Raw genomic sequence first — 25,826 nt, 5'->3', positions numbered from 1 at the left:
CAATTACCTTCGCTTTTTTCCCCAGCTCGCAAATATAATTGTAGTTTAATCCGAATATCATTTTGCCCCAAGGTCAAATAACGCCCGAAGCCACTATATTAAAATCTCATAAAATGAAAACATTTACATTTTTATCTCCAACTCCCGATTTGGGCCGCTGATTCCGCTGATGTTTCAAGTTCGTGCGAATGATTGAGCCAGTGCAACAGAGCCTGTTGTGGCTGATCTCAAACAAACGATCTTTAAGGTTGGTTTATCCAAGGAGTACAGTTATAAGAGAGGTTAGCCAAAAACTAGACGCCACAATTTTGATTTAGGAATTTTTGTAATATTTTCATCATTATTCAGAATTTTTGTTGTTTCTGATATTTCCTTAGATATCTTCTCATACTTACGACTAGTGCTCGGATTTCGATTAATTTTTATCCATGAATAAAATAAGCTCGGCGATATTTAAATAATATTTATTTAAATAACCAATAGTTGAATAAAATTGTAAAATGTTTAAATAATCGAAAGTGAATAAGCCTATTATTTAAATAAAACAAACAATTGTTTAAATAAATGCCACTTTTATTCAAATAAATGATTGGTTACGTAAAAAACATAATTAAATAAGTTAAAATTAAATTCTTTTTACCAACTTTTTTTAAATAAATGGGAAAATTTGTGGATAATGAATAAACAATTCCGAGCACTACTTACGACATTTATGAACATTTCATTTTCTTATCTATATTTCCCGAAATTTATTGTCATATTTCCGATATTTATAAAATTTACCTATATTTATAATATTTCTAAAATCTATGATTATTTCCGATATTTTTAAATAATATTTACGATATTTTTAAATAGTATTCCCGATATTTTTTAATATTATTTCCGATATTTTTTAATATTATTTCCGGTATTTTTTAAATGTTTCTGACGTTTTTAAATATTTTTATTGTTTTCAATAAATTTTGTTATTTTCAATTATTTTTAATATTTTCGATATTTCTGATATTGTTTTAATATTTTCGATATTTCTGATATTTTAAATTATTTCTGATATGTTTTTAATATTTTAGATATTTCTGACATTTTAAATTATTTTTGATATTTTTTAATATTTTCGATATTTCTGTTAATTTAAATTATTTTTGATATTTTTAATATTTTCGACATTTCTGTTAATTTAAATTATTTTTGATATTTTTTAATATCTTTAATGTAAATCGAAAGAAAATAAATTAATTTGAATTTGATTTGAATTTGATATTTCTGTTAATTTATATTATTTCTGATATTTTTTAATATTTTAGATATTTCCCATCAGAAATAATTTAAAAATATTTTAATTTTTCGAGATTTTGATAAATTTCTTATATTTCTTGTAGATTTTGAGATTTCCAGATATAATTATTTCATGTCTTGCTTCTTGTACACTACATTTCGGGTCTTATTTAAAGAATTTGCCTTGATATATTTTTTGGCTATATTTTTCGTATTTCAAAAACATTCGGGATACACGTTTTCCAAATCGAAAAATTAGTAGCTAAAAGAATTTCCTGCACATAACATTAAATTAACGAAAATAATCAGCTCGAACGTATATGAAATTTTAAACTAAATACATTTTCAATATAGGTAAGCTCTGCTTAAATAATAATTATTATTTCTATCAAAAGATTTTTTCAAAATTTGCCGTTTTTAAGCACTTAAAGTTTAATTCGCGAAAACGCGCCTGCTCAAAAATCAATGATGATTCATAGGAAATAATAATAATTATTGAAATAATTTCCTTAAAATGGTCAATTATGTAATATTAAATAATATTGTTGAATTTCATCTAATAATTATACTTCATTGGTTGCTTTTAATTTTTTTTAATTCGTCGATGGTATTTCCGACGTGAGTGAAGCACAAGCCTTTGAAATAATAATATTAATCAGCTAGGCTAATACCCTTGGCACCACCTTAGGCCCAAGTCATCTAGCGACTCTTAATGCCTTTAAACAGGTGGCCGGGTTACAATGCGTAGGATGGTGGTGGCAAGCCCTTCATGTCACGCGAACAAACAGCTCCCTACAATATAATATTTTTACATAAGTGTGACACTTCCTATGTTTCACTTGCAAATGTTTTACTGAGAGCTAATCACAAGACTTACTGCATTACGGGCTTCGTCGCCGTTGTTCGTCCGGTTGCTAACGCGTCACACGTAGCCTTTGACAGCGCCTCGCTGGGGGGAGATTTTATTCTTGTGATTACGTCACTCCGTTACTAGCTCTCAGTAAAATATTCCCCGGCGAAAAACCCCTTTAACCAACGCAGAAGGAGTAGTTCCGAGTTTTCACCCAGTACCACAAGTTGAAATCGAACCCTGCTCCTCTTGCCACCCCACTTCCCATGCTACGAGTAAAATTTTTAAAGAACCACAAAATCATTTGAAAAATTCTACGATAATTTCAAGTGGTTTCTCTTCGTGATAGCCGATTCGACCAATCAAATTCTGGAGACTAGCGCCGGAAATTTCTGAAATTCAAGTGATACTATGTCCCTTTAATTGAAAACTTATAATGAATACTTTTTATTTTTTAAAAAGACTGAAAATCTTGGTTATAAAAATAAACTTTATTTACGCGTGTGGTTACTTAATGCAGTTTTTAATGAGAGTACAAAGTGAATATTTGGCGCTCTATTCCTACTGCCTGATGCAAAGCGAGGGCTGTTGGCCAGTCTTCGGATAGAGTAGTAGCACTCCGTAGCTTTGGCCATGGCCGCCATTTTGGTCGCAAATTTTTTATCAATAGGAAAGAGCATGGGTGACGTACTAGGACGTCACAGTGCCATTACTCTATTTGCGAAGGGAAAAACGAGGAGCTCCGAGATGTACGATTGGTCGCAAGTCTTAGTTTCTCAGCCCAATGCCGTCTGCTCTTTTTCGTGGGACACAAACCGTTTAAAATAATATTTACTTTAACTAATTAATGATGATTTGGTGTATTTATACGGTATTAATTGAAAAAGACAAAAATATGTAAGACAAAGGAATTACAGGTATCGTAATTATCGCTATATAGGAACGTTTTTGACAACTAAAATAGATCTCTTCTCTATGAAATATTTAAAATATTCAAAGATTATTTGAAAAATACCACAAAATGTGGTTTAATTTAGGATCCATTCAACTGTCGGTTACTCATCCAGCTTATGATATTGGTGAGCAGCGTGACGTCGAACCGGAAACGCGAATTAGTAGTCAATGAAAAATCGGCGTCAACTGGTACTTTCGATATCGAAAATGAGTTGGGAATCTGGGTTTGATTAGGACGTGTTGTTGTTATTAAACGGTTTCGATTTCAGTCACCAGTGTTTTAAAACATGGCGGTGTTATCTACTAACGCCATCTCTTCTAGCTGGATTTTATTCGGTGGCTATCATGACGTCAAAAGTATAACGCAAAGGCATAGAAGATTTTCAATGCGCATTGTTCCACTTCAAATTGACAACAATTTTTCACAAAAAAGATTTACCCTCTAACATTAAAGCTAAGTCGGCAATCGACAGCTTTCAAGCGCGTCTGGACAAATTTAAGAACTGTTGAACACTGGTATTTGAAAGTCAGGTTAAATTGCTCTAGGAACACATGTTGAAATTCAAATGAAATTATTCAGAAATTTAAATGTTCTTTAAAATTTAATGGTTTCTCTGAAATATTAAGTGGAGTTTTTTCAAGAATTTTCAAGCAATTATCTCTTAACTCTTGTTCTTCATTTGATTTTATTGTTGCACTTTGTATTTCCTGTACAATAAACTCCTGTTATTATTATTAGTTTTATCCATCGATATGTGGTCTATATTAAATAAATCCTAGAATACTAAAGATAAATGCCAGTTTGACTGATTTTAAGACGTACTTTCAGTGGTTTTTAACGTATACCTAGCTCAAAAATGTGAAATTAGTCGATTCACCATCAAAATGAAACTCTATTTTCCCTTGAGTCTGTGCGGGTGGGAGAACTGAGTATTCTTGTGACGTCAGATCGCTATAGTGGGAGGCAAATGTCACCACCTTTCTTCTACCACACAATGCTATACAACCAATGATAAACCGGGCTGATTGACATTTCAGGGAGAAGGCGCTTACAGCTTGAGCTTGGGGGGGGGGGGGGGGGTGCGAGTAACGCTACAAATCGTCTCTACATTATCCCGAAGTTGAAATAAAAACGTTTGATGAAACATTTAAATATTCTATGGTTTATGTAAACTGTTTAATGTTATATACTGTATCTGTTTTAATTGAGACTGTTGAGACTACAGCATCATGTATTTGGTGGATCACAAGACCGCGCTCTTGGTGGATCACAGCACCATGCATTTGGAGGATCACAGCTTCATGCATTTGGTGGATCTCAGCACCATGGATTTGGTGGATCACAAGACCGCGCTCTTGGTTGATCACAGCACCATGCATTTGGAGGATCACAGCTCCATGCATTTGGTGGATCACAAGACCATGCATTGGGTGGATCTCAGCACCATGCATTTGGATTATCACACCTCCATGCAGCTGGAAACCAACTCGGCCAGAGCAACTACAGTGCCTGGACCTCCCCCATTAGCCTGATCTTAAACACAGTTACCAGAACTTACCTGACCGAAGTCGAAGGTGGGGTAGGACCCAATAACCATCTCCCAGTACTCACCGCCTTTATGGGTTACAAGTGGAGGACATCCGCCGGTAAAGCCACCTGTTATAGCACCCCTTGACCGCTATTTTACACACATTCGTTATCTTATTTAACATACCCCCGTACCGTAAATGAATACATACCACACAATAAGTTTGGTGCTATTAATATCAAGAAGAATAGCTTTGATTTTGGTTTCGAAACATGGAAATTAGCCTTTTCAGTTAAGATAGAGCCACCTATTGACCAACGCTAGAAGCATTTTGGCTCCTGGATTTTCATTTGCCATTTTAAGACACAAAGCGTTTGCTTATCAAAGGAAACCAGCATCTAAGTGATATTTTCGAGCTCATAGCTGTTAGGTGGCTCTATGTTCACTGACAAGACATTTTTAAAGAACGTATTTTTGCTAAGAGGATGATCAATAAGAAGAAATAAAAATATATTTTTTAAACGTAAAATTGTTTTTATTATTTAATTTATGATACTCCACAAAACAACGTCAAAGACGACAAAATTAACATGGCTAATTCACGGTATCGAAATATCTGTACAAATCTACATTAAAGCGCATTCTTTGTACTGATGACGTCACGCACAAGTAAAACGATTGATCACAACATTGGGCTTTTTTTTAAATCTCATATCAATATAAATAATTTGTTTGAAACAGGCATAATTTCGAATATTTCTTTATATATTACAATTTACAATTAGAACACGCGTTTGGATCTAAAATATTTTTAATTTGTGGGAATATTGTCGATCTAACCCAAGATTTGGGCATGACCCAATCCGAGTCCGGCGATTCCAGCGTGGCCCAATCCAAGTCCGGCGATTCCAGCGTGGCCCAATCCAAGTCCGGCGATTCCAGCGTGGCCCAATCCGAGTCCACCGTAGCCGAGATGGCCAACTCCGGCGAGACCGGCGTAACCGAGACCAGCAACTCCGAGACCGTGAGCTCCGAGTCCGTGAGCTCCAACTACTCCAGCGTGGGTCAAACGACCTGGAAAATACGTTCGGAAATATTTCATTTATTCACTTCTTCGCAATAAGACACATTTGTAACAACCACAAGTTGCCCTGTGACTTTAAAGGGTTAGTGAGCGTACAAATTCTTAAAGGGTTAGTGAGCGTACAAATTCTTAAAGGGTTAGTGAGCGTACAAATTCTTAAAGGGTTAGTGAGCGTACAAATTATTTAAGGTATAGTGGATTTTATTTTTTTATGGGATAGTGAATTTTAGGAATTTTTAAACTGATAGTGAAGCTAGGACGTTATTAAAGGGATAGTGAATTCTAAAAATTCTTAATGGGATATACCTTGAGCGGCGGCTACTTGTCCTTGGGCAGCGGCGTAAGCTCCTATAAAAGTCGTATTATTTGTGTTTATTATTATTAATTTTATTTTTTTCGTTTTGTAAGTTTTTGTTTTACCTTGTTTGGCGGCGATGTGACCTTGAGCGGCGGCAACTTGTCCTTGAGCGGCAGCGTAGGCTCCTATTATTTTTATTATTTTATGTTATTCTTTATTTTTATTCATTTCTTATATTTTTCCTTTTGGATGTTTTACCTTGTTTGGCGGCGATGTGACCTTGAGCGGCGGCAACTTGTCCTTGGGCAGCGGCGTAGGTTCCTTAAAGCGAAATTAATGTTTAAATTTTTATATATTTTTATTTATTTTAATTTTTAATTTCAAATTTTTAAATTTTATTTTAATTTGGTTTTAATTATTTTATTAATTTTAATTTGTGGAAGCGTTTTACCTTGTTGGGCGGCAACGTGTCCTTGAGCGGCGGCGACTGGACCAGTGATGTCAACGGTATTAGCTACTCCAAGACCTAGAAGGTGAACCGTACATGTTGGACACATTCATTTCCTAATGGACAAAGGAGGCTTGCTTGTACTTACCAGCGTGCCCCAAACCAAGACCACCGTAGCCAAGAGCACCAACTCCGGCGAGACCAAGACCATAGGGCCCAACTACGCCAGCGCTGGCGTAGGCGGCCATGGCGAGGACTGTGAGAGCAACCTATTGATCAAAAACATTGATTCATATTTCTACATGAAATTGAGGTCTTTTAAATTTATTATAATATTGTGCTTTTAACGGGGGATTAGTGATAACAATATTTCACTAAGTGTTACGCGAGGTCTTTAGCTAGACGTATTTAAATTTCGTAGTTAATCATTTAATATAGCTAAGTTGTCGTTTAATCAAATTCAATAGCTTTACTCTTTATTTTAACGCAGTCATCGATAAATTTTTACTTATTTTAGCTAACAATATCTAAGATTTTATCAACGATTTAGCTATAATTGATTTAACAGACAATGACAAAATGACTTAGCGCAACCTAATGTTGTTTTCATCACTAATTTATTATTAATTATTTAATTTATGAATTTTGAGAGAATGTTTATAAATTTCGAAAAAATAATCTATTTAAAATTAAGGGAGCAATACAATTTAGCTAAGTTGCAATTGACTCAACTGACATTGTTTAAACTATTTAACGAAATCTGAAATCGTTTTTAGCTAATTGATACTGATTTCGACGAAGAGTTTGATAAATTTCGAAAAAATAATCTATTTGAAATTAAGGGAGCAGTAAAATATAGCTATAGTACATTGTCGATTTATCTGGCTTACCAAAGCGTTCATGGTGGAAGAAGAGTTTGAAGCTGGACCGAAGTAATCCAAAGAGGTTAGAAAGTGAAGTGATATTCCCATGGGACCCCACTGCCTATTTATACTATTTGCCAGAATTTGATAATTTGCAACCAGCCGGTTAGAAAAAAGCTGCGAGGGCGCGATATTGCGTACCCAACCCACAAAACTAAACCGGCGACCTTCGGCTAAAACACGTTGTCGGAAATTGAAACTATAATCTTGACTAGTTTACAGCTCGGTCTAATAAATAAAAACAAAATCGAAACAGCGCATTCTTGAATCGAGGCCCGTCGTATTTACCGTTAGGTATTCAATGTCGTTTGAACGTGGATCAATTTCGCGAAGAAATCTGAAGTGTTTCTTGAAAAAAAAAGGAGATACCGCGCCCTAAAATTTGTTTTTATTATTTATTTATTATCGCGTTGTTTTCCCATCCAACGCCCTTGCCGTCAATAAGAACTAGTTTATAAATGAAAATCGAAACCTGTTTGTTAAGCGCTTTAGTTTCGTTTAGCTTTGAGCCTAGCACGGAATAATTAACGGCATCAGTTCCAAGTTATTTCTTTTTTTCTTGTTTTTATTGTGTACGCGAAATTTTGCGGGTGAAAGTGTTACATTTGGAAATGACGATGGTGGCTTCAATTTAAATTTCGCTAAAGTTTGACTACGATATTTCGTCGACTAAAGTCCGATTTTGATATTTCCTTAATTAAAAGTCCGATTCTGATATTTCATTTATTAAAAGTCCGATTTTGATATTTCCTAATTAAAAGTTCAATTCTGATATTTCATTTATTAAAAGTCCGATTTTGATATTTCATTTATTAAAAGTCCGATTTTGATATTTCATTTATTAAAAGTCCGATTTTGATATTTCCTAATTAAAAGTTCTATTTTTATATTTCATTAATTAAAAGTCCGATTTTGATATTTCATTAATTAAAAGATATATTTTCATATTTCATTAACTAAAAGGTATATTTTCATATTTCCTTAATTAAAAGTCCGATTTGGAGGTTTCATTAATTAAAAGTCTGATTTGGAGGTTTCATTAATTAAAAGTCTGATTTGGATATTTCAAAAATTAAAAGTTCTATTATGATATTTCATTAATTAAAAGTTACATTTTTATATTTCATTAATTAAAAGTCCGACTTTGATATTTCTTTAATTAAAAGTCAGCTAAAGTCCAACTTCGATATTCCGTCAGCTGAAATCCGACTTTGATATTTCGTCAGCTGAAGTCCATCCTTACGGCTTTGATATCTTAGTAATCTTAACTTGCCATTTTTCTAATTCTAGTAGACTTATGGAAATTTGGTCTTTTACTTTTTACTCAAAATCACTAATAACTTTAAAAAATCGTCATTCTTAAAAACCCTGTTTTCAAAAAAATTAGTCAGAAATGATTGATTTCTAACTAAATTAAAACGTTAAATTTTCTTGCAAGCTTGAGTGCAAAGTCCGTAAGTTCTGAAATATTTGTAGCTGTGTTATTTAAAAATCGATCTATTTATTTTTATTTTTAAACAAAGATAAGACATTTTTTTTAATTTCTATAGTTATATTCTTATAAATATAATTATTTTTTTATTATTTGGTTGGATTTCAATAATTATTGTTACAGAAACAATTTTTTACCATTTAAATTCATCATTTGAAATAAATTAAGGGATTTAAATCAGTTATTTAAAAATAATAAATTGATTGAAATCAGTTATTTAACAATAATAAATTGATTTAAATCAATTATTTAACAATAATGAATTTATTTGAATCAGTTATTTAACAATAATGAATTTATTTAAATCAGTTATTTAACAATAATGAATTTATTTAAATCAGTTATTTAACAATAATGAATTGATATAAATCAGTTATTTAACAATAATGAATTGATTTAAATCAGTTATTTAACAATAATGAATTGATTTAAATCAATTATTTAATAATAATGAATTGATTTAAATCAATTATTTAACAATAATGAATTGATCTAAATAAATAAAAAAACATAATCTGATTTATTTGTGCAGTATATAAACGAAATTTCTGTAATCCCCTTAATTTTGTTTTACCTGCTATACAAATAACTGCTACCCTAGAATACCTGGTTAGTAAGCAATTTTCGGCTATTTTTTGTCACGTAAATTCCTTCTTCGGAAGAAGTTCGGAAATAATGTCAAATGCTTGAAGATCTGCGAAGTGAAACATAAGTGAAACTCCCAATTTGCGTTCCCCGGGACTCGTTTGTTTAAATACACAATTACGTACATGTTCGGAATTCGGTAGGGTATGCTGTATCTGCAAGCGTTCACGCCTTAAAACGAGGACCGGGGAATTTTTCCAATTTTCAAGGCTCATTTACCCCCTGATTTGGAAAATACTATACTTTGCGAAATGTTAAATGCTTAAACGCATTTTCGGAGGTGCAGCGGGTCCTACGACTTTTTCATTCAAGTACATTTTGCTCTTTTTTGTGAATTTATCTGGAAATCCGAACCAGAAAACGTGTTACTAATATCACACTTTGATTCTGAAAATTTCATAATGATCGGGAAGAAATAATCAATGGTTTGCTTGAAAAGTAACTGTGAGTGAATGGTAACATTAGATACATTTTGGTGGCTTACATTAAAGGGAGCTTTAAACTTCGTACACGAACAATTTCGACAAGATGGTTGCCATAGCTCTAAGACAGTGTGACGTGTCAGATGTGGTGAGACACTAGCCATCCACTATAACAATGATGATTTTACCAGAATGAGAGATAATAATAATCAGCTAGGCTAATACCCAAGGCACCACCCTAGGCCTAAGTCATCGAGCGACTTTTAAAGCCTTTAATTCAAGTGGCCGGGTTACAATGCGTAGGAGGGTGGTGGCAAGCCCTGCAAGCCACGCGAGCCAACAGCTCCCTACAGTAACTATTACCGTTAACCTTAACAAGTTTTTATGGAAGGGGAAACCGAAGATCTCGGGGAAAAACCCCTTAAACCAGTGGGGAGAGAACTTGCAAACTCAACGCAGAAGGAGTTGTTCTGAGTTTGCACCCAGTGCCACAAGTTGGGATCGAACCCGACTACTCTTGCTGCGAGGCGAAAGTGCTAACCACTCCGCCACCCCACTTGCTGAGAAATTCAGACTAGATGAACGCCTGAGTCGTATGGCATTTTCAGATGTGGAGAGACACTAGCCATCCACTACAGCAATGATAACGTCACAAGATTGAGAAGTATAGACAAGATGGACGCCGTAGTTGTAAGGGTGTGTCGGTTTTGTAGCCACTAGCCATCAACTATATTAATGATGAGGAAATAAGAATACTGACTATACATAGACAAAACAATATACTTTAACTACTGGGGACAAGCTAGTAGTTCATATCTTTGTTTTTGAATTGTTGATAAATATTTATTTTTAGTTGTAACATAGTTTGTCATTATTTTATCATGAACACAAATAGCTCTTATGGAATTATTTCCTGCTCTTGTCCATTTGCAAAACATATCTTCTCTTATTTCATTGAACATTTCCACCTGGTGCTTAAAGGTGCTGTAGGCCTCATAGACGAAACACTATACTTCAGCTACTGAGGACAAGTTAGTAGCCTAGTAGATTATATCTTCGGGTTGGTAGCCTGACTACCAGGTTAGGTTGAAGGTGATTAATAAGAGTGTAAACCCTTTTTCATCGCAAATTTTAAACTCTGTACTTTCAGAATTTAACCTGTATTTTTAATAGCATATCTAACATAAGAAGCAGAAGTATGACTATAATTGTATAATATGATTACATAAGTGTGACCCTTCCTATTCTTCACATTAAAAAGTTTTACCGAGAGCTATTCACAAGACCGACTGCATTACAGGCTTCGTCGCCGTTTTGTTATAATGATATTCTGTTTCGCCAATGACATAGATAAACCACGACGTAGCAAGGACCAACAACTCGCCGCCGGTCTTTATTAATCTTGGGAACTGTCAGGTAAAGGTACAGATAAATCGCCACCGCCAGGTTTTTCATTGAGTTAACGTTGAGTCCAGTTTCTGACTCCACGGGTTTTCTCATTACCGGTTTCAACGTTACGTTGATCAACCGTTGCTGTGAGATCAGGATTTTTCGCTGGTCAACCATTAAGTAAGGAAAGAAATTACGAAAAAACCAAATAATTTAAAAACAATTCCCATATTTTTTATAAATTGTTCGTATACCTGTGAAATACTAGTTAAGCCTTTGCGCACAAAATAGGTGATGACCGAAAATGGGTTCAGCAAAATTCGACGTCCCCTTGAGAAACGGTCTCATCGAAAATATTTTTTTCCGAAAACGGTTTCTTGAACGCAGACCAGGCTTATTGAAAAAAAAACACTTTCAACAGTAAATTTAACGTTTACTTGTTCTTTTTCGTCTTAAATTCTTTTTTCGTTGTGTTTTTCGAATTTGAGACCTAAGCGCGGTGCACTATTAAGCGATTTCGTTAAAGAAGAGACCAATTTCCTCTTACGAAACTTCCGATTACGCGTGAGACTTTCCTTGGCTGAAATCAATGGCAGCTCAAGGGGTGGGCAACGTAGTCTACTATTAATTTCATTTGAGGCCCCACCAATCGATTTTAAGGGTCCCCGGAAGAACCTCCTGAAATTAAATTATGGGGACCCAAAAAGGTCCCACTTTCTGCAAAAATTGTAACAGCCTAAAAGAAATAAATTCATTGTTATACTTAGGTTATTATTTATGATAATAGTCAAGTTTTGTTGATTTAAACGACAGTTTTTATTATGAAAGTGCCTTGGTTTCAAGCAAAAAATAGCTGTCGAAGAAAATTCCTTGACACCTTCCCGTTAGCAGGAAATAACACGGCGTACGTGTTAGCTGTATAATCAGGTCTATTTTGATTAAGATGGATCACCTAATTTAAAGCAAGTCTAGTGGCATTCGCTTGCACTAGGTCTAGGTGTGATTAGCGTAATAATCAAAACAAGTTGAGTAAGCATCAAAATATAGCCTAAAAGGTGTGGCAAATTGGGAGCTTCTCGCGTTGATTGGCTTTTGGGAATTACGTGATTATTTACTTATTAAACACGTGGTTTCGAGAACCTAATGGATGGTGGACAACTTGCCAATCACTTTAAATCCCGGAAGGTGCTTCCACTTAAAAGCGCTTTAAGAAACATTTTTGTACACTAGTCGTCACTTGCTTTAACATTTCTGCCGACAGATGTAACAAGTGGGTTATTGGTAATGGATTCATCTATTCATGCTAACATAGTTCGACGTATCCTGATAAAATGTTTAACACTTGTTTCAATGTTTATAAAACTAAGATAAAAATAAAAACTTGCTGAGGTTAACGGTAATAGTTAGTGTAGGGAGCTGTTGGCTCGCGTGGCATGAAGGGCTTGCCACCACCCTCCTACGCATTGTAACCCGGCCACCTGTTACTTGATCACGCACAAGCAACATTGCTTATGTGGTCGAAGGTGCTGCCTTGGGTATTAGCTCTATTTAAAAAAAAAATAGTCGTGATTCTCATGAAAATATCCTATTTCGTGAAGTATAATCTAATGTACGCGAAATAAATAAATGACGGAATACCCATGACGTTAAAAATATTTATTTAAAAATATTAAAAAGCCGTGATGCTACAAACGAGCATCTAGACGGCGGCGACACAACGTTTCGAATCCTACGGGATTGTTTGTCAAGTGTGAGTTAAAACATATTGTACAGCTTATTTATAGACAATAATAGAGATAATTACGTCATGTTTCAGCACAAAACACAATCGAGCAGGGTAAATGTATTTAAAGACGCGTAACAATAGAGAGGGGAGAGTAAATGTAGTTTGAGGCGACGTTACAATAAAGAGGGGGAAGATAACTTTAAGTCGGAGAAACGATAGGCTCGATGGAATTTTCGATATTCCAGATTGGTGAAAGTTCACCTTCGTTATCTAAGTTTAGGGTGCCATGTTTAGTAATTAAAATCTTTTCAGCTATTTTTCGCTTAAATGTATGTTTTTCTTTGTAAAGATTTTTTTTTATTAAAATCGATAATATGACCGGAATTTAAAGTAAGTATTGATAAGCTATAATTTTGGTCTTGGTTTATTGTAACGCGTCTTTAAATACATTTACCCTGCTTGATTGTGTTTTTTTGCTGAAACGTGCGTAATTAACTCTATTATTGTCTATAAATAAGCTGTACGATATGTTTTAACTCATACTTGACAAAGAATCCCGTAGGATTCGAAACGCCGTCTATAGATGCTCGTTTGTAGCATCACGACTTTTTAATATTTTTAAATAAATATTTTCAACGTCATGAGTATTCCGTCATTTATTTATTTCACATACAAGTCAGTTCACCATGACAAAAATTAGTCTCTCCATATAGTTTAATGGCATCCCGGAATTGGGTTTAAGTTGAAAACTATGCAATTCTAAAATTTCCATTTACCAAAAAAAATTCAAAAAAAATATTTTTTAAAGTTGGACCACTTAACCCAATAGCCCAACACTGAGCACGCCATTCGATCATACGCCTAGTTGTAAGCGCTATTTTACGTATATTGTACCATAAAATTTTGCGATATTCAAAAGATAGTGTCAGCTTGGACACCTTTCAAATTTTGTGATTTAGAGAACATCATAAGATAGATTTTTACGTCCATAATTTTAAAATATATATTTTATGGCACTTATCACCAATATTTAGTAATAAAAATTAACTTTAAAATATTTATATGTAAATCACTTCGCCGCAATCTTACCAATAGTTGACGTCACAAATTGTTTCGGAGAGAAAGAAATTTAGAAGATTTCCTGCCTAAAGCCCCGTTTTCAATTACGATATTTTTCAGGGTTTTCACTTTTGCTTTTTTGACGCGCTTTTATTTCAAAGGAAGCCTATATCAAATCCATTTAGATATCTGCTTCTCGTGACAAAAAAGCCGATAGAGAAGCTTCTCGGGGTTGGTTTGGACGCAAAAGCGTGACTTTTGTTCGGAATATCGTGATTGAAAACGGGGCTTAACCTGGTTTTCACTGGGCTAATAAACAGTGGCATTGGCTTTCCGCGCCGTTTGGGGAAAAATATTTTCCGCGAAATTTTACGGAAAGCTTGCGATATTCCGCGAACAAGCGCGGAATGGAAGTTATATTTTTCCGAATTTTTAAAACGCAACGCAATGTGCTAACCAATCAGTGAAGATCGTGCGTTGACGTCACTAGCTCACTACTCCCGGTTTGATTCAATTTGTTAGGCCTAAAAAGCGACGCGTTTAGTTTATAAACATTGTTATTGTAATTTAGTCAGTTTGTCACGATGACTTCTAAACAAAAATAATGAATGGTAGTCAACAGGAGTTATTCATAGAAGAGGTTCGCGCTTATCCTTTTTTATATGACACAGCAAAATCAAATAGATGTTTTAAAAACAATGAAATGAAAGAAAATCGGTGGACTGCTATTGGAGCTATCTATGGCGTCCATTTTAATTCTGTGAGTCAGTAAAGAAACAATCTTCAGCGCATGCGCTATCGAAACCGCCAAATTACAAACCGCTTGAAAAATCCCCAGTGAAAACCAGGTGCGGAAAAGCCTTGGAAAATCCGCCGGAAATATATTTGCGTAAAACCATTTCCGCCGTTTTTTAGCCTAGTGAAAACCAGGCTTCAATTCCTACCGTTCTAGTTTTTGTTAGGATTAAATACGTGTATAAAATTAAGTGTTGATTCTTTGGGCGGGCGTTTCTAATATTTTAAAGGAGTGAAGCTCGCGTGATTTTGGGGGTCCGCCACTTAAGAAAAAAACGTACAATATTCGGCCGAATCTTATAGTTGATTCTCGTTGATTCCCAAAATCCTTTATTCCATTTGATTCCGTGATTCCATGATTGCATTCTGATTCTTTCGAAATCTAAATCGATTTTTTCTGATTTCCCCTCCCATTCCGTGGATTCCTTCAAAAAACCGTTGATTCCACTTGATTTCAAGATTTTGCTAAGATTCCAAATAATCACAATTTTACGTAAATTCCGTATTTCCTAATTAATTCCTCATACTTTTAGTTGATTCTGATTAAAGTTATTTCTTAGTTTATTTTTAAATTGATCAGGAAATTCAATATTTAGCATTTCAAGGGATCTGCAACCTACGTGGCAGCATTCGAAACTATCAGTCTGAAAATGATGTTTTGTATCCCTCCACCAGCATCAGCGTTCACTACGTACTCCTACAACAAACAACTTTTACCATTTTTCTGCAAATTAGGCTGCACATCCCCAAATGATACTACCTAAAATAAAATGTGGGGTCTTCGACGCTCTCGGAAGACCCTCCCCACCGGCCTTAGAAGGCTTACACGCCATCCCCCCACCGACCTCGTTATGGATTTGTAAACTACGTAGCAAACAGAAAAAATAGACGAAGAAGAAAATATTCCATGATTAACCGGAAAAGATTTCATCACTAGAGTTTGATTCCCGAGGTGATTCCCAGGGCCGTGCAGAGGGGGAGCAAAATCCCTGGGGCCCGGGCGAAAAGGGCCCATAAGGGACTGGTAGGGGGGCCCGTAGCTATAGGGCCCATTGAAGAAGCTCAAGGGGGGGGGGTGCAATTTGAAGGGGCCCGCGAGTAAGTTTGCCCCGGGCCCCAGGATACCTCTGCACGGCCCTGGTGATTCCACGATTCTGGTAGGATTCCAGATTCCTGAGATGATTTAATGATTTTAATTTGATACCCTGTAAGATTCCACGATTCGGTTATGATTCCAGATCCGAATTAGGTTATTTTTTTATTTTCCTTAAAAATTTAAGATTCCCGTGCAGAATTCTGTGATTCGAATTTATGGCGGACCCCTCATTTTGCGCCCTCGATTAACCGAGTGCCAGAAATATTTTAATTTTACCCGGATTTGGCATAGTATCCCACATCATTAGACATCAAACTGGAAAGAAGGAACCATTTGGAACCCTAGGTATAATATACGCGATATTAGCTATTGGAATTTTTGGTTTTGTCGTGTGGGCCCATCATATATTTACTGTGGAGATGGATGTCGACACTCGTGCTTACTTTACTGCAGCTACGATAATTATCGCAGTTCCAACAGCAATTGAAATTTTTAGTTGCCTATCGACAATACACGGATAAAAGTTGAATTTAGACTCTTCCCTTTATTGTAGTTTAGGAGTTGTCTTTTTATTTACTATAGGGGGACCCATAATCTTAGCAAATTCCTCCATGACACCTATTTCGTAGTCACACATTTTTTCATTATGTATTATCAAAAGTAGCATAAGACCCAAAAGTGTGTCAGCTGTAACTTCGCGCCTATTAAAATTTCTAGCGAGACCTAGTCACACTATAGACTACATAACCTACTTGTTGGAATAGTACTAGCAATCTTATATTTAGTTTATAGTCTGGCGCGATTTCCTCTCTTAGATTTACTCGCCCGTATACATACGTTCTAAAACGCCTCACTCGGCGGCTGTAGTACCTCGATTTTGTGAAATCTCCAGTAACCTTGAATCCAAGAGGGCTGCCATTTCATTAGGTTATAGGTTAATTGTTTTCTGAAAATCCAACTGAGCTAAGGTTAAATTTCAAAGAAATTTAAAGTCTTAGACGTCAAGATGCATTTAGTATTTGTTGCATAGTAATACGCCATCTCGAATTAAAGATGGCTGCCATTTTACCATAGAAACCTCTTTTATACTTATTTTTTATAAATAAATTCAAGATAACCACAAACTTTAATAGGCTATTTATATTCTTAGGGTCCGGTACGCTCTACCTATTTGTTTTGTTTTTATTCGTCTTAATAAAATAAAGGTAATTTTTTAAGTGAGTCTCCTAGCACAAATCAGAGGTAAAATAATATAAAGAAAGTACAACCAAATAAAAATATTCATCAGTGTTTTCGCAGAAAACACACTTTGGGCATTGAATTTATTTGGGGAACGGCATCAAATTGGCCTGTTAATGATGATTTCGATTTTATTGCCTCTATTCTTATTTGCTTAACGTATCGAATTAAGTGTAGCAGTTCTCTTTTCGCTTCATATTCACCAGCTTCTTGATTAGCCCCACCCATTCCCTGTTTTATAGGTAAAAGTACTTCAGGTTCTTTGGTATACGATGTGAGCTCTGGATTAGTATCGAGTAATTTATGCTTTAGTCTCGTGACATTTGTGCACGGTTCATGCCTTAGAAGCTGCTGTAGTCGTCGATCATTCAATCGTAACAAATCTTTTTTTTTAATAATTATTTATTTTAATTATAATTCATGATTTGTTTTCTCTTCAATTTCACTAAACATTTAATAATAATCAGCTGGGCTAATACCCAAGGCACCATTTTAGGCCCAAGTCATCTAGCGACTTATTATGCCTTTAAACAGGTATTTCCATAGATATAAGAAATGTATATAAAGGTCTAGATAAATTTCGGGGCGTCTAAGCCTAACATAAAATACGGATTGACACCTAGCAGACACCGAGGAAGGCACGTGACCAAGAGCGCGAGCTCTCTTAGCATTTTAGTACTAAGTGCTTGACCTTTCCACAGGCCGTAGTCTTTAGACACCATCTGTTGGTGACTTTTAGTATAATTTTTAAGCAGGAGACAATGGCTCTCGCGACGATAGCACGAGCTTTCTTACCGATAGCACGAGCTTTCTTACCGATAGATAGCGTCTTATAAGGATAGCCTGCAGAAATTACGCGTTTCTGCTAGCTGTCACCTCCGTATTCACTCCCTTTGAAATATTTTATCTAGACCTTTATATACATTTCTTATATCTATGGGTATTTCGCTCCGTATAGCCACCAAATCTCTTTCGCTTAGCTTCGATATAATTATCTGGTCTGAAAGCTCTCGAGCAAATTGATAAATTTATTTGGTTACTTTTAAAGTTTTAATGTCAGTATTTGATGTATTTCAGTAGCGCTCTTTTTAATTTATAGTGGGTATATTTTTTATTTCTAAAAATAAATATAAAATAGGTTTCTATGGTGAAATGGCCGCCATCTTTAATTCAAGATGGCGTATTACTATGTAACAAATACTGAAATGCTTCTTGACGTCTAAAGCCCCATTTTCAATCACGATTTTTCCGAACAAAAATCCCGCTTTTGCGTCAAAACCAACCGCGAGAAGCTTCTCTATCGGCTTTTTTGTCACGAGAAGCAGATGTCTAAATGGATTTGATATAGGCTTATTTTGAAATAAAAGCGCGTCCAAAAAGCAAAAGCGAAAAGCCTGAAATTTATCGTAATTAGCTCAGTTGGATTTTCAGACCAAAAAAATGAACCTATAACCTTATGAAATGGCAGCCATCTCGGATTCAAGATGGTGGATGATCGAGTTAAGAGTTTTTTCTTTTGGGTTGTGATAGCAACTAGCAATTAAACTTCTTCTTCCGCTGTTAAAAGTAAAAAAAAATGAATTTTGGACGGATTTTCAGTGCAGGGGTTAAATTTAAAATCCGCCATCTTGTATTCAATATGGCGGACGTTAAAGGAAAAAAATGCAATGTATCTTAACACTTAATAATGTAAAAACCGCTATAATTTTTTCGAAAGCTTAATTTATAGTTCCGGAAAAATTGGAATTTTTACACATAAAATGGCCGCCATATTGAATCCAAGAGGGCGGAAAGTTGGGCATACAGGCTAAAAATGATCCTCTATATTTATAGTACATATGTGGAAAGTTTATTGCTTTTATCACAAAGTTAAGTATTCTGATGAAAAACTCGACAAATCAGCCTTACTATAGCAACCACAAACGTGGTTCGCCATCCCTAGATTAATTTGCTAGACCGCTAATTATCAAACATTTCAGGACTCTAAAAACGGTCGTCTTGCAACGAGATTCTAGAGATGGAGATAGTGAAAACGCCGAAATTTTCAATAAGTTGGATCCCAGGAATAATTTCAACCAACCTAGGGTGGGATCGCCTATTGGCCTTATAGAGGTTATTTGTAAGAAACATTGTTCGGTCTTTTAATCATTCTGATAATGGTGTACCACTTTTTTTCTAGTTAATTGCCCATTTAAAAATCAAAATATTTCCGTAAGCGTTTAATATGAGACTATCATAACGGTTACCAGCATTTTTTTCGTACTTTGGAAATATTTTCAGGGTGGTAGCTGTATGGTGAGCCCGGACACACGACGCGTCGTTTTTTTCCCAATCCGGGATTGAACATAATCAAGGTTGGCTTTTTTATTGGAAGCATTTTTTATATCTCACTCTATTTGGCGTTTTTGACGTAGTACGTCGGTTTTTAAGGGTGGAGACCCAACTTAGGTTTGTTATAAAAGGATCTTTCGAAGGTGGAATACTTATCATAGTCACTCAGCATCACTTGGAGTAACTAGCTCTCACCAAAAACTCAAAACCTCAACATGAACACTTTGGTAAGTTCGATTTTCCGTATTTTTTATTTCGGAATTCAGCTCTCTACTAACAGGTTTGGATTAAATTTACAACTTGCGAGTGAAGAGTATGTATTCAGAGGACAATTTTTAGTAGGGTGGTTCCATTTGTAAGACATTGGGACCTATTTGGAATATAACAAATGATTGAAGGTATAAAACCGGGAAGCGATTTTAGTAGGCGGTCCCGTTAGTTGGCTTAAATTTCGAAATTAATAAATGAAAAATACTACAGTTTTTAGTAGGTAGTTTCTAAAATATATTGGGATAAATTTAGAGTTCAACAAATGAGGAGTATGCAATCAGATAGAGCTCGGCGGAACAGATAAATTAACCGGCAAAATTTCGATTATTCATAAACATTTCGGTTAACTGTTTATTTATGGATATTATTCGCGGCTATAAATTGATTTAATATGCAAAAAATAAGTTTTTATTCGCATAAATTTTGGTTATGGATATTAAACAAATGAAAGGGAAATTTCTTATCCAAACCCCGAAGTCTACATACAGAGAACAGATTATTAGTTACTAATATATCATGTGAAATGATGTGATAAATTTAGAAGAGTATGCAATCAGATAACACTTTATTAGTTCCTAAAACCTCATTTGATAAAATTCGAATTTATCACGTGAAGAGTATGCTATCAAGCTAGAGCCGCAGGGCATAGGAAGAGTATGCTATCAAGCTAGAGCCGCAGGGCATAGGAAGAGTATGCTATCAAGCTAGAGCCGCAGGGCATAGGAAGAGTATGCTATCAAGCTAGAGCCGCAGGGCATAGGAAGAGTATGCTATCAAGCTAGAGCCGCAGGACATAGGAAGAGTATGCTATCAAGCTAGAGCCGCAGGGCATAGGAAGAGTATGCTATCAAGCTAGAGCCGCAGGGCATAGAAAGAGTATGCTATCAAGCTAGAGCCGCAGGGCATAGGAAGAGTATGCTATCAAGCTAGAGCCGCGGGGCATAGGAAGAGTATGCTATCAAGCTAGAGCCGCGGGGCATAGGAAGAGTATGCTATCAAGCTAGAGCCGCGGGGCATAGGAAGAGTATGCTATCAAGCTAGAGCCGCAGGGCATAGGAAGGTTTCAGAAGGTGGAACGTTTTGATTTAAAGAGCAAATGTTCCAGGTTTCATGTTTTAATGTTAAGGTAGTAGAAACTTAATAGAAAAATCATTTGGTAGCACGCTCTACGACCTTTAACGAAATTTGTGCCAATCACCACTAGCTTAATTGTGTTATAATTGTTTTGATGGTTTCAATCGGAATTGGATAGTATATAATTGTGTACGAAAAAATTAACCAGCATTTTGTTTCGGGTGGGGTTCAAACTTTGCAGCCCCCTTGAGACGTTAATCTTCCCATTTAGCCTTTCCCCTTAACATTCTTGCCTGTCTGTAGCAAAGAACACTGAGTTTTGCTACACAAAATGCAGACGAAAAAACTAATCCGATTTTCCTTCGATATTTTAGGTATTTTTCGCTTTCCTCGGCTTGGCCGCTTACGCCAGCGCTGGCGCTATCATCGGCGCCTACGCCCCAACCACCGTTGACATCACTGGTTATAATTATTCTTATTTTGTTGTACAATAATAAATATTATTATTACTATAAATAAATAATATTTTTTTAGGCCCAATCGCTGCCGCTCAAGGTAGATACGCCGCTGCTCAAGGAACCTACGCTGCCATCCAAGGACAAGCTGCCGCCATTTCTGGTATATAATTTCTTTATGAATTGATAAGTATACTCTCCCTTTAAAAATTAAAAAGGTTACTTTCATTTCTAATAATTTTCAAGTTTATTAATTCAATTTAAGAATTAATAATATCACTTTTCCTTTAAAATATAAATAATATCATTTTTATTTAAAAAATTAATAATATCATTTTTCCATTTAAGAATTAATCCGATCACTTTTCCATTTAAGAATTAATCCATTCTCTTTTCCATTTAAGAATTAATCCGATCACTTTTCCATTTAAGAATTAATCCATTCTCTTTTCTATTTAAGAATTAATCCGATCACTTTTCCATTCAAGAATTAATCCATTCTCTTTTCCATTTAAGAATTAATCCGATCACTTTTCCATTTAAGAATTAATCCGATCACTTTTCCGTTTAAGAATTTCCAAATTCACTTAACAGCCTATTAATTTGATATTATTTTTCGTGTCGGGGAAAGTATTTAATTTTTTACATAATGATTTAAGGCCGTTTGACCCACGCCGGAATCGCCGCCATCCCAGCTGTCCATCACGCCGGAATCGCCGCCCTCCCTGCCGTTCATCACGCCGGAATCGCCGCCCTCCCTGCCGTTCATCACGCCGGAATCGCCCTCCATCACGCCGCCATCCCAGCCATCCACCACGGCATCACCGCTGGTATCGCCGGCCCAATTATTATTTAAGCCCAATCATATTCTAAACTACGCCTTTTAAACTATAAATTTCTGTAATAAAGACATGTCAAATTCTTGATTGAAAAATATTTTATTTTCATTTATGTTCGGAAAATTTATCGAAACACATTTAGGCATATTTTTCTTGTTGACATTTAAACTCTTGACATCTAACAGTTGAAAAGGTTTACTTAACATAAGTAACTTACACAAGAAGTTCTTGTGTAGTGAAGAAATAGAGCTAGTGGCATACTTATGAGTAATTATGTTACATATGCTACTAGGAGTAACAAAAGAAACTGGAAACGCCGTTCTTATGTTAACAGATAGGAACTTTCTAAATTATCGCACGAATATCGGAAATATAGTACAATTATCGCAAAAAGCGTACTATATAGTACGCGATTGATATTATAGTACGGAAAAATTCGAAAGGTAAAATTATCGAAATGTACTATAATTATAGTACGATTGGCAACGCTGTCAAGAACAATGTATAGGCTTCGAGCTTAGGAAATGTAGCGCCATCTGCCTTAGTATCTGTCAACTAAATATGTGAAGAAATAGCAGACGACTTTTGAATTTCAATGTTCTTCGGTTGAAACTTTCAGCTGTTGTGTAGAGATAATTAACAGCTTTAACGTATTAAATCTAAAACTCGGTCGGTAGGCGGCGATACTTGTGATCAAAATTTGAACTACGCACGAAGCCTATACGACAATAAACAAATATTAAGGTTTAGTCTAGCACAGAGCTGGTAGAGCTCCTGGTGTTTCAATATGAAAAAGACAATATATACTACCATTGAATTGGGAATATATAACTAGAGATACAAATACCGCTTCAGAAATCGGGGTTTCGCGGGACAAAATCTTCACTGAATGTAATCGTTATCATTCGGTGGTGGCGCCTTCTATCTTTTCAAAAAAACCTTTTTTTTTGCAAATATCGTCTTCTTATATCCTTTTTTGCACGGGTTCACGTCTATCTTAGTGGTGATCAGTGGCGGAAGAAGACAAAGGGCCCCAGCTTTAACAACTATAACGCTATCATGTTTGAGGGGCCTACTTCGTGAACGGTCCGTGGGGCCCACCTGCCATCGGGCAGGTTCACTCAATGGCCAGTCCGTCACTGGTGGTAATTTGTATTTAGATATTTAAATTACTGGTAAGAAACTCAAAATTACGTTTAATATTCTGATTATAATAAAAAGAAAATAGCATATCTCCAAACTGTTAGAATGAAAAGAACTTTTGGCCTTAGAAAATTATCAATTTAGTATTTTCCTAATCCATTCCCTTTTCACCTTCGCATTGATATTCTTCGCTATTTTACTGAGTCTTTAGTCGGTGTAAAAGTTAATTACTTTAGGGACGGGGGAATTTAAATGATATAGTTCAAACCAACCACTTGGTCAAACATGTGATCATTCAAATCTGGGAGAAGTGTTTCATCATGGTTGAGGCACCTTCGAACCAGCCACTCAATTTTTAAGTTAAGGCGTTTATTTGAGTCCCCTTGATTTTTAAGATTATTGCTCCTTATGCATTTTTCCTTTATTTGAAGAATTTTAACAACACTCTCAGATGTATAAATTAACCTTTCATAATTCCGTAGGATTATTAAGCCTTTCTATCTTTAGCAATAATCATGTTGGAGAAATTTATCCCTTCTTCCTGCACCAGCTCAAGCAAAATTACCAATGATCAAAATATATCCTTAAATATAAGCTTAGTTTAAAAAAATCCATTTCATTTTATTTTTATTTTTATAGTGAAAAATATTTTGCCATTTCGGCCATCAACTAGCATATTATGATGTCACCACAAATTGCGTACAAGTTTAAACATTCATAAAGAAGACAACATTTATATAACAATTTATTGTCTCAAGTTGTTAATTAGTCTATGGGATTTGGGTCTAAATCCATAATTCTAGAGGTCGGGGATGGTTAACTTTTATTCAATAGATAAAGCTCTCAAAATTATTCGTAAAACGTTTTGATCAAGTAATTTATATTTCTGTATTATCCGATTAATTTTTTGATAAATCTGTAAAATTAATCGGAAAAACGACGTTTTTTTCGATAAAAAGCTGAAATTTTACGAATAATACATGTTTTTTAATCATTTTCCGAAATATTAACCGGTAAATTTCTTTGTTTACATTTTTTCCCGAAAAAATCAATTTAATCATGGATAATGATTAACCGTCCCCGACCTCTACATAATTCCCTCTGGTAATTGGCGCCATAAGTTTATATTTTGAAATTAAAATTTCAAAAAGGGGTTAAGGTACTAAATAATAATTAAACAATTTATCACTCTACTAAAGTAATTTTAGTAGAGTGATAAATTGTTTAATAAAATTTCCATATCAATTTTTAGTTTCTTTACTTTTTACAAATTCTTCCTCTATTTGGCTACAGTTCCCCTATCTTGAGCCTACGCTAATCTAATAAACTTCAACTCCAAAAAGCCCAAAATCGGTTCACAAAACTTCCCACTAAACTTAATAAACCCCAGCCCACTTATTTTTTTTTAATATTCAGGTTTTGTAATTTGGTTTACATTTTAATTGTATTTGTGGATTCCTCTGCCCCGTGCTTTACTTTTTTTAAATATTAATTTATCAACATTATTTTTCTTTCAGTTTGATCTCATTTATGAATGTATTATTAATATATTATTTTGTATCAACCCCGCAAATCGCGCCTTCCTGTTGTGAACCAGGTGTCGCATCAAGTGGCCATTTAGCCTCAAGCCATTTTTACTAAAGTCGGTCTTCTAACTGGGAATCTAAATATTAAATCATTGCTTCAGATAAATCCCTTCTATTCCTTATTTATCTTTCATATTATACACTTACTTATGCATTGAACCTTTTTGTTTCTAACGGTAATAACACAACCTTTAACTTAAAATATTCGACCCATTATGGTATTTATTCAACAATTACAATAGCTTATTAAACAATTAATTGGCAGCTTATTGAAAAATAATCTTTTTACATTAATTTACATTAATCACTGTAACCAGTGGCGTAGCTAGCATGATGTGCTACTTACTATTCTCTAGTTTGTGTAAGTTTTTATTTTTGTCACGGTCGGGTGGCACCCCCAAATCACGCCCAAACGGGTGGCACCCAGGGCGGACCTTCCCCGCCGCCCTACTAGCTACGCCACTGACTGTAACTTCGAAACGCGTTTCGTTTGCTAAGCCTAATTCTCCGTTTAAAATTTTGCTTCAATTGACGGCTTTTAAAATTCATTTTGCACGTGAAAATACCTCTACATGTTATGGCCAAAAAAGCACGCAAAGAAGGCTGTGTGCCCAAGCACTGCCTTATCTTATTTACCAAACCATGCAGGCGGTAAATTATCTTTTAAAAAGAACGAGTGCCCATGCGCTATGTGTTATAGCCTATCCCTCTGTAAAAAAGCAGAACCATATTTGCCGAATTTATTTTGTATAAATGCGCCTCTCGCGGTTCTTATGCGATAGCAAAATCCACGCATTCCGAGGAAAATTAAGTTTTCGAGGTTACCAACAAATCGGATCCTTTATACAACCAAAAAATAATAAAACAAAGATAAATATTCGGTCGGGATATAATGATTTGG

At 35.2% G+C, this 25,826-nt stretch overlaps 2 protein-coding genes across 3 annotated transcripts; one reads left to right on the top strand and one right to left on the bottom strand.

Moving 5' to 3' along the window:
* Positions 1-5,151: 5,151 nt before the first annotated feature.
* Positions 5,152-7,404, bottom strand: LOC149921067 (uncharacterized). Of its 2 annotated transcripts, XM_090163109.1 has the most exons (8): positions 7,332-7,404; positions 6,590-6,710; positions 6,445-6,519; positions 6,252-6,314; positions 6,116-6,178; positions 6,002-6,043; positions 5,567-5,685; positions 5,152-5,506 (listed from the first exon to the last, which is right to left on the bottom strand). In XM_090163109.1, the coding sequence occupies exons 1-8, from the start codon at positions 7,341-7,343 to the stop codon at positions 5,447-5,449; spliced, it is 555 nt and encodes a 184-aa protein (XP_090019235.1). In that variant the 5' UTR covers positions 7,344-7,404; the 3' UTR covers positions 5,152-5,446. The 2 variants fall into 2 exon arrangements, with proteins under 2 accessions (XP_090019235.1, XP_090019236.1); XM_090163110.1 differs by having other exon boundaries at positions 5,152-5,685; positions 7,332-7,381.
* Positions 7,405-19,213: 11,809 nt separating this feature from the next.
* Positions 19,214-22,271, top strand: LOC149921066 (uncharacterized). Its single transcript, XM_090163800.1, has 7 exons — positions 19,214-19,346; positions 19,407-19,438; positions 19,508-19,581; positions 19,658-19,785; positions 21,277-21,364; positions 21,437-21,520; positions 22,017-22,271. The coding sequence occupies exons 4-7, from the start codon at positions 19,774-19,776 to the stop codon at positions 22,211-22,213; spliced, it is 381 nt and encodes a 126-aa protein (XP_090019926.1). The 5' UTR covers positions 19,214-19,346; positions 19,407-19,438; positions 19,508-19,581; positions 19,658-19,773; the 3' UTR covers positions 22,214-22,271.
* Positions 22,272-25,826: the final 3,555 nt, after the last annotated feature.

Source organism: Leiobunum rupestre, chromosome 11 (assembly GCF_980474605.1).
Source record: "Leiobunum rupestre chromosome 11, qqLeiRupe1.1.hap1, whole genome shotgun sequence".
In the NCBI taxonomy this organism is placed as follows: domain Eukaryota; kingdom Metazoa; phylum Arthropoda; class Arachnida; order Opiliones; family Sclerosomatidae; genus Leiobunum; species Leiobunum rupestre.
Note: the sequence above shows the minus strand (reverse complement) of the source record. Positions and strands in the feature narration are given on the sequence as shown.

Bases quoted from the DNA above. Each gene is read 5' to 3' on its own strand.
- LOC149921067 (XM_090163110.1), bottom strand. The intron at 6,179-6,251 runs GTAAAACATCCA...TAAAAATAATAG, and splicing joins TCACATCGCCGCCAAACAAG to GAGCCTACGCTGCCGCTCAA. The intron at 5,686-6,001 runs GTATATCCCATT...CGTATTTTCCAG, and splicing joins ACAAGTAGCCGCCGCTCAAG to GTCGTTTGACCCACGCTGGA.
- LOC149921066 (XM_090163800.1), top strand. The intron at 21,365-21,436 runs GTTATAATTATT...ATATTTTTTTAG, and splicing joins AACCACCGTTGACATCACTG to GCCCAATCGCTGCCGCTCAA. The intron at 21,521-22,016 runs GTATATAATTTC...TAATGATTTAAG, and splicing joins ACAAGCTGCCGCCATTTCTG to GCCGTTTGACCCACGCCGGA.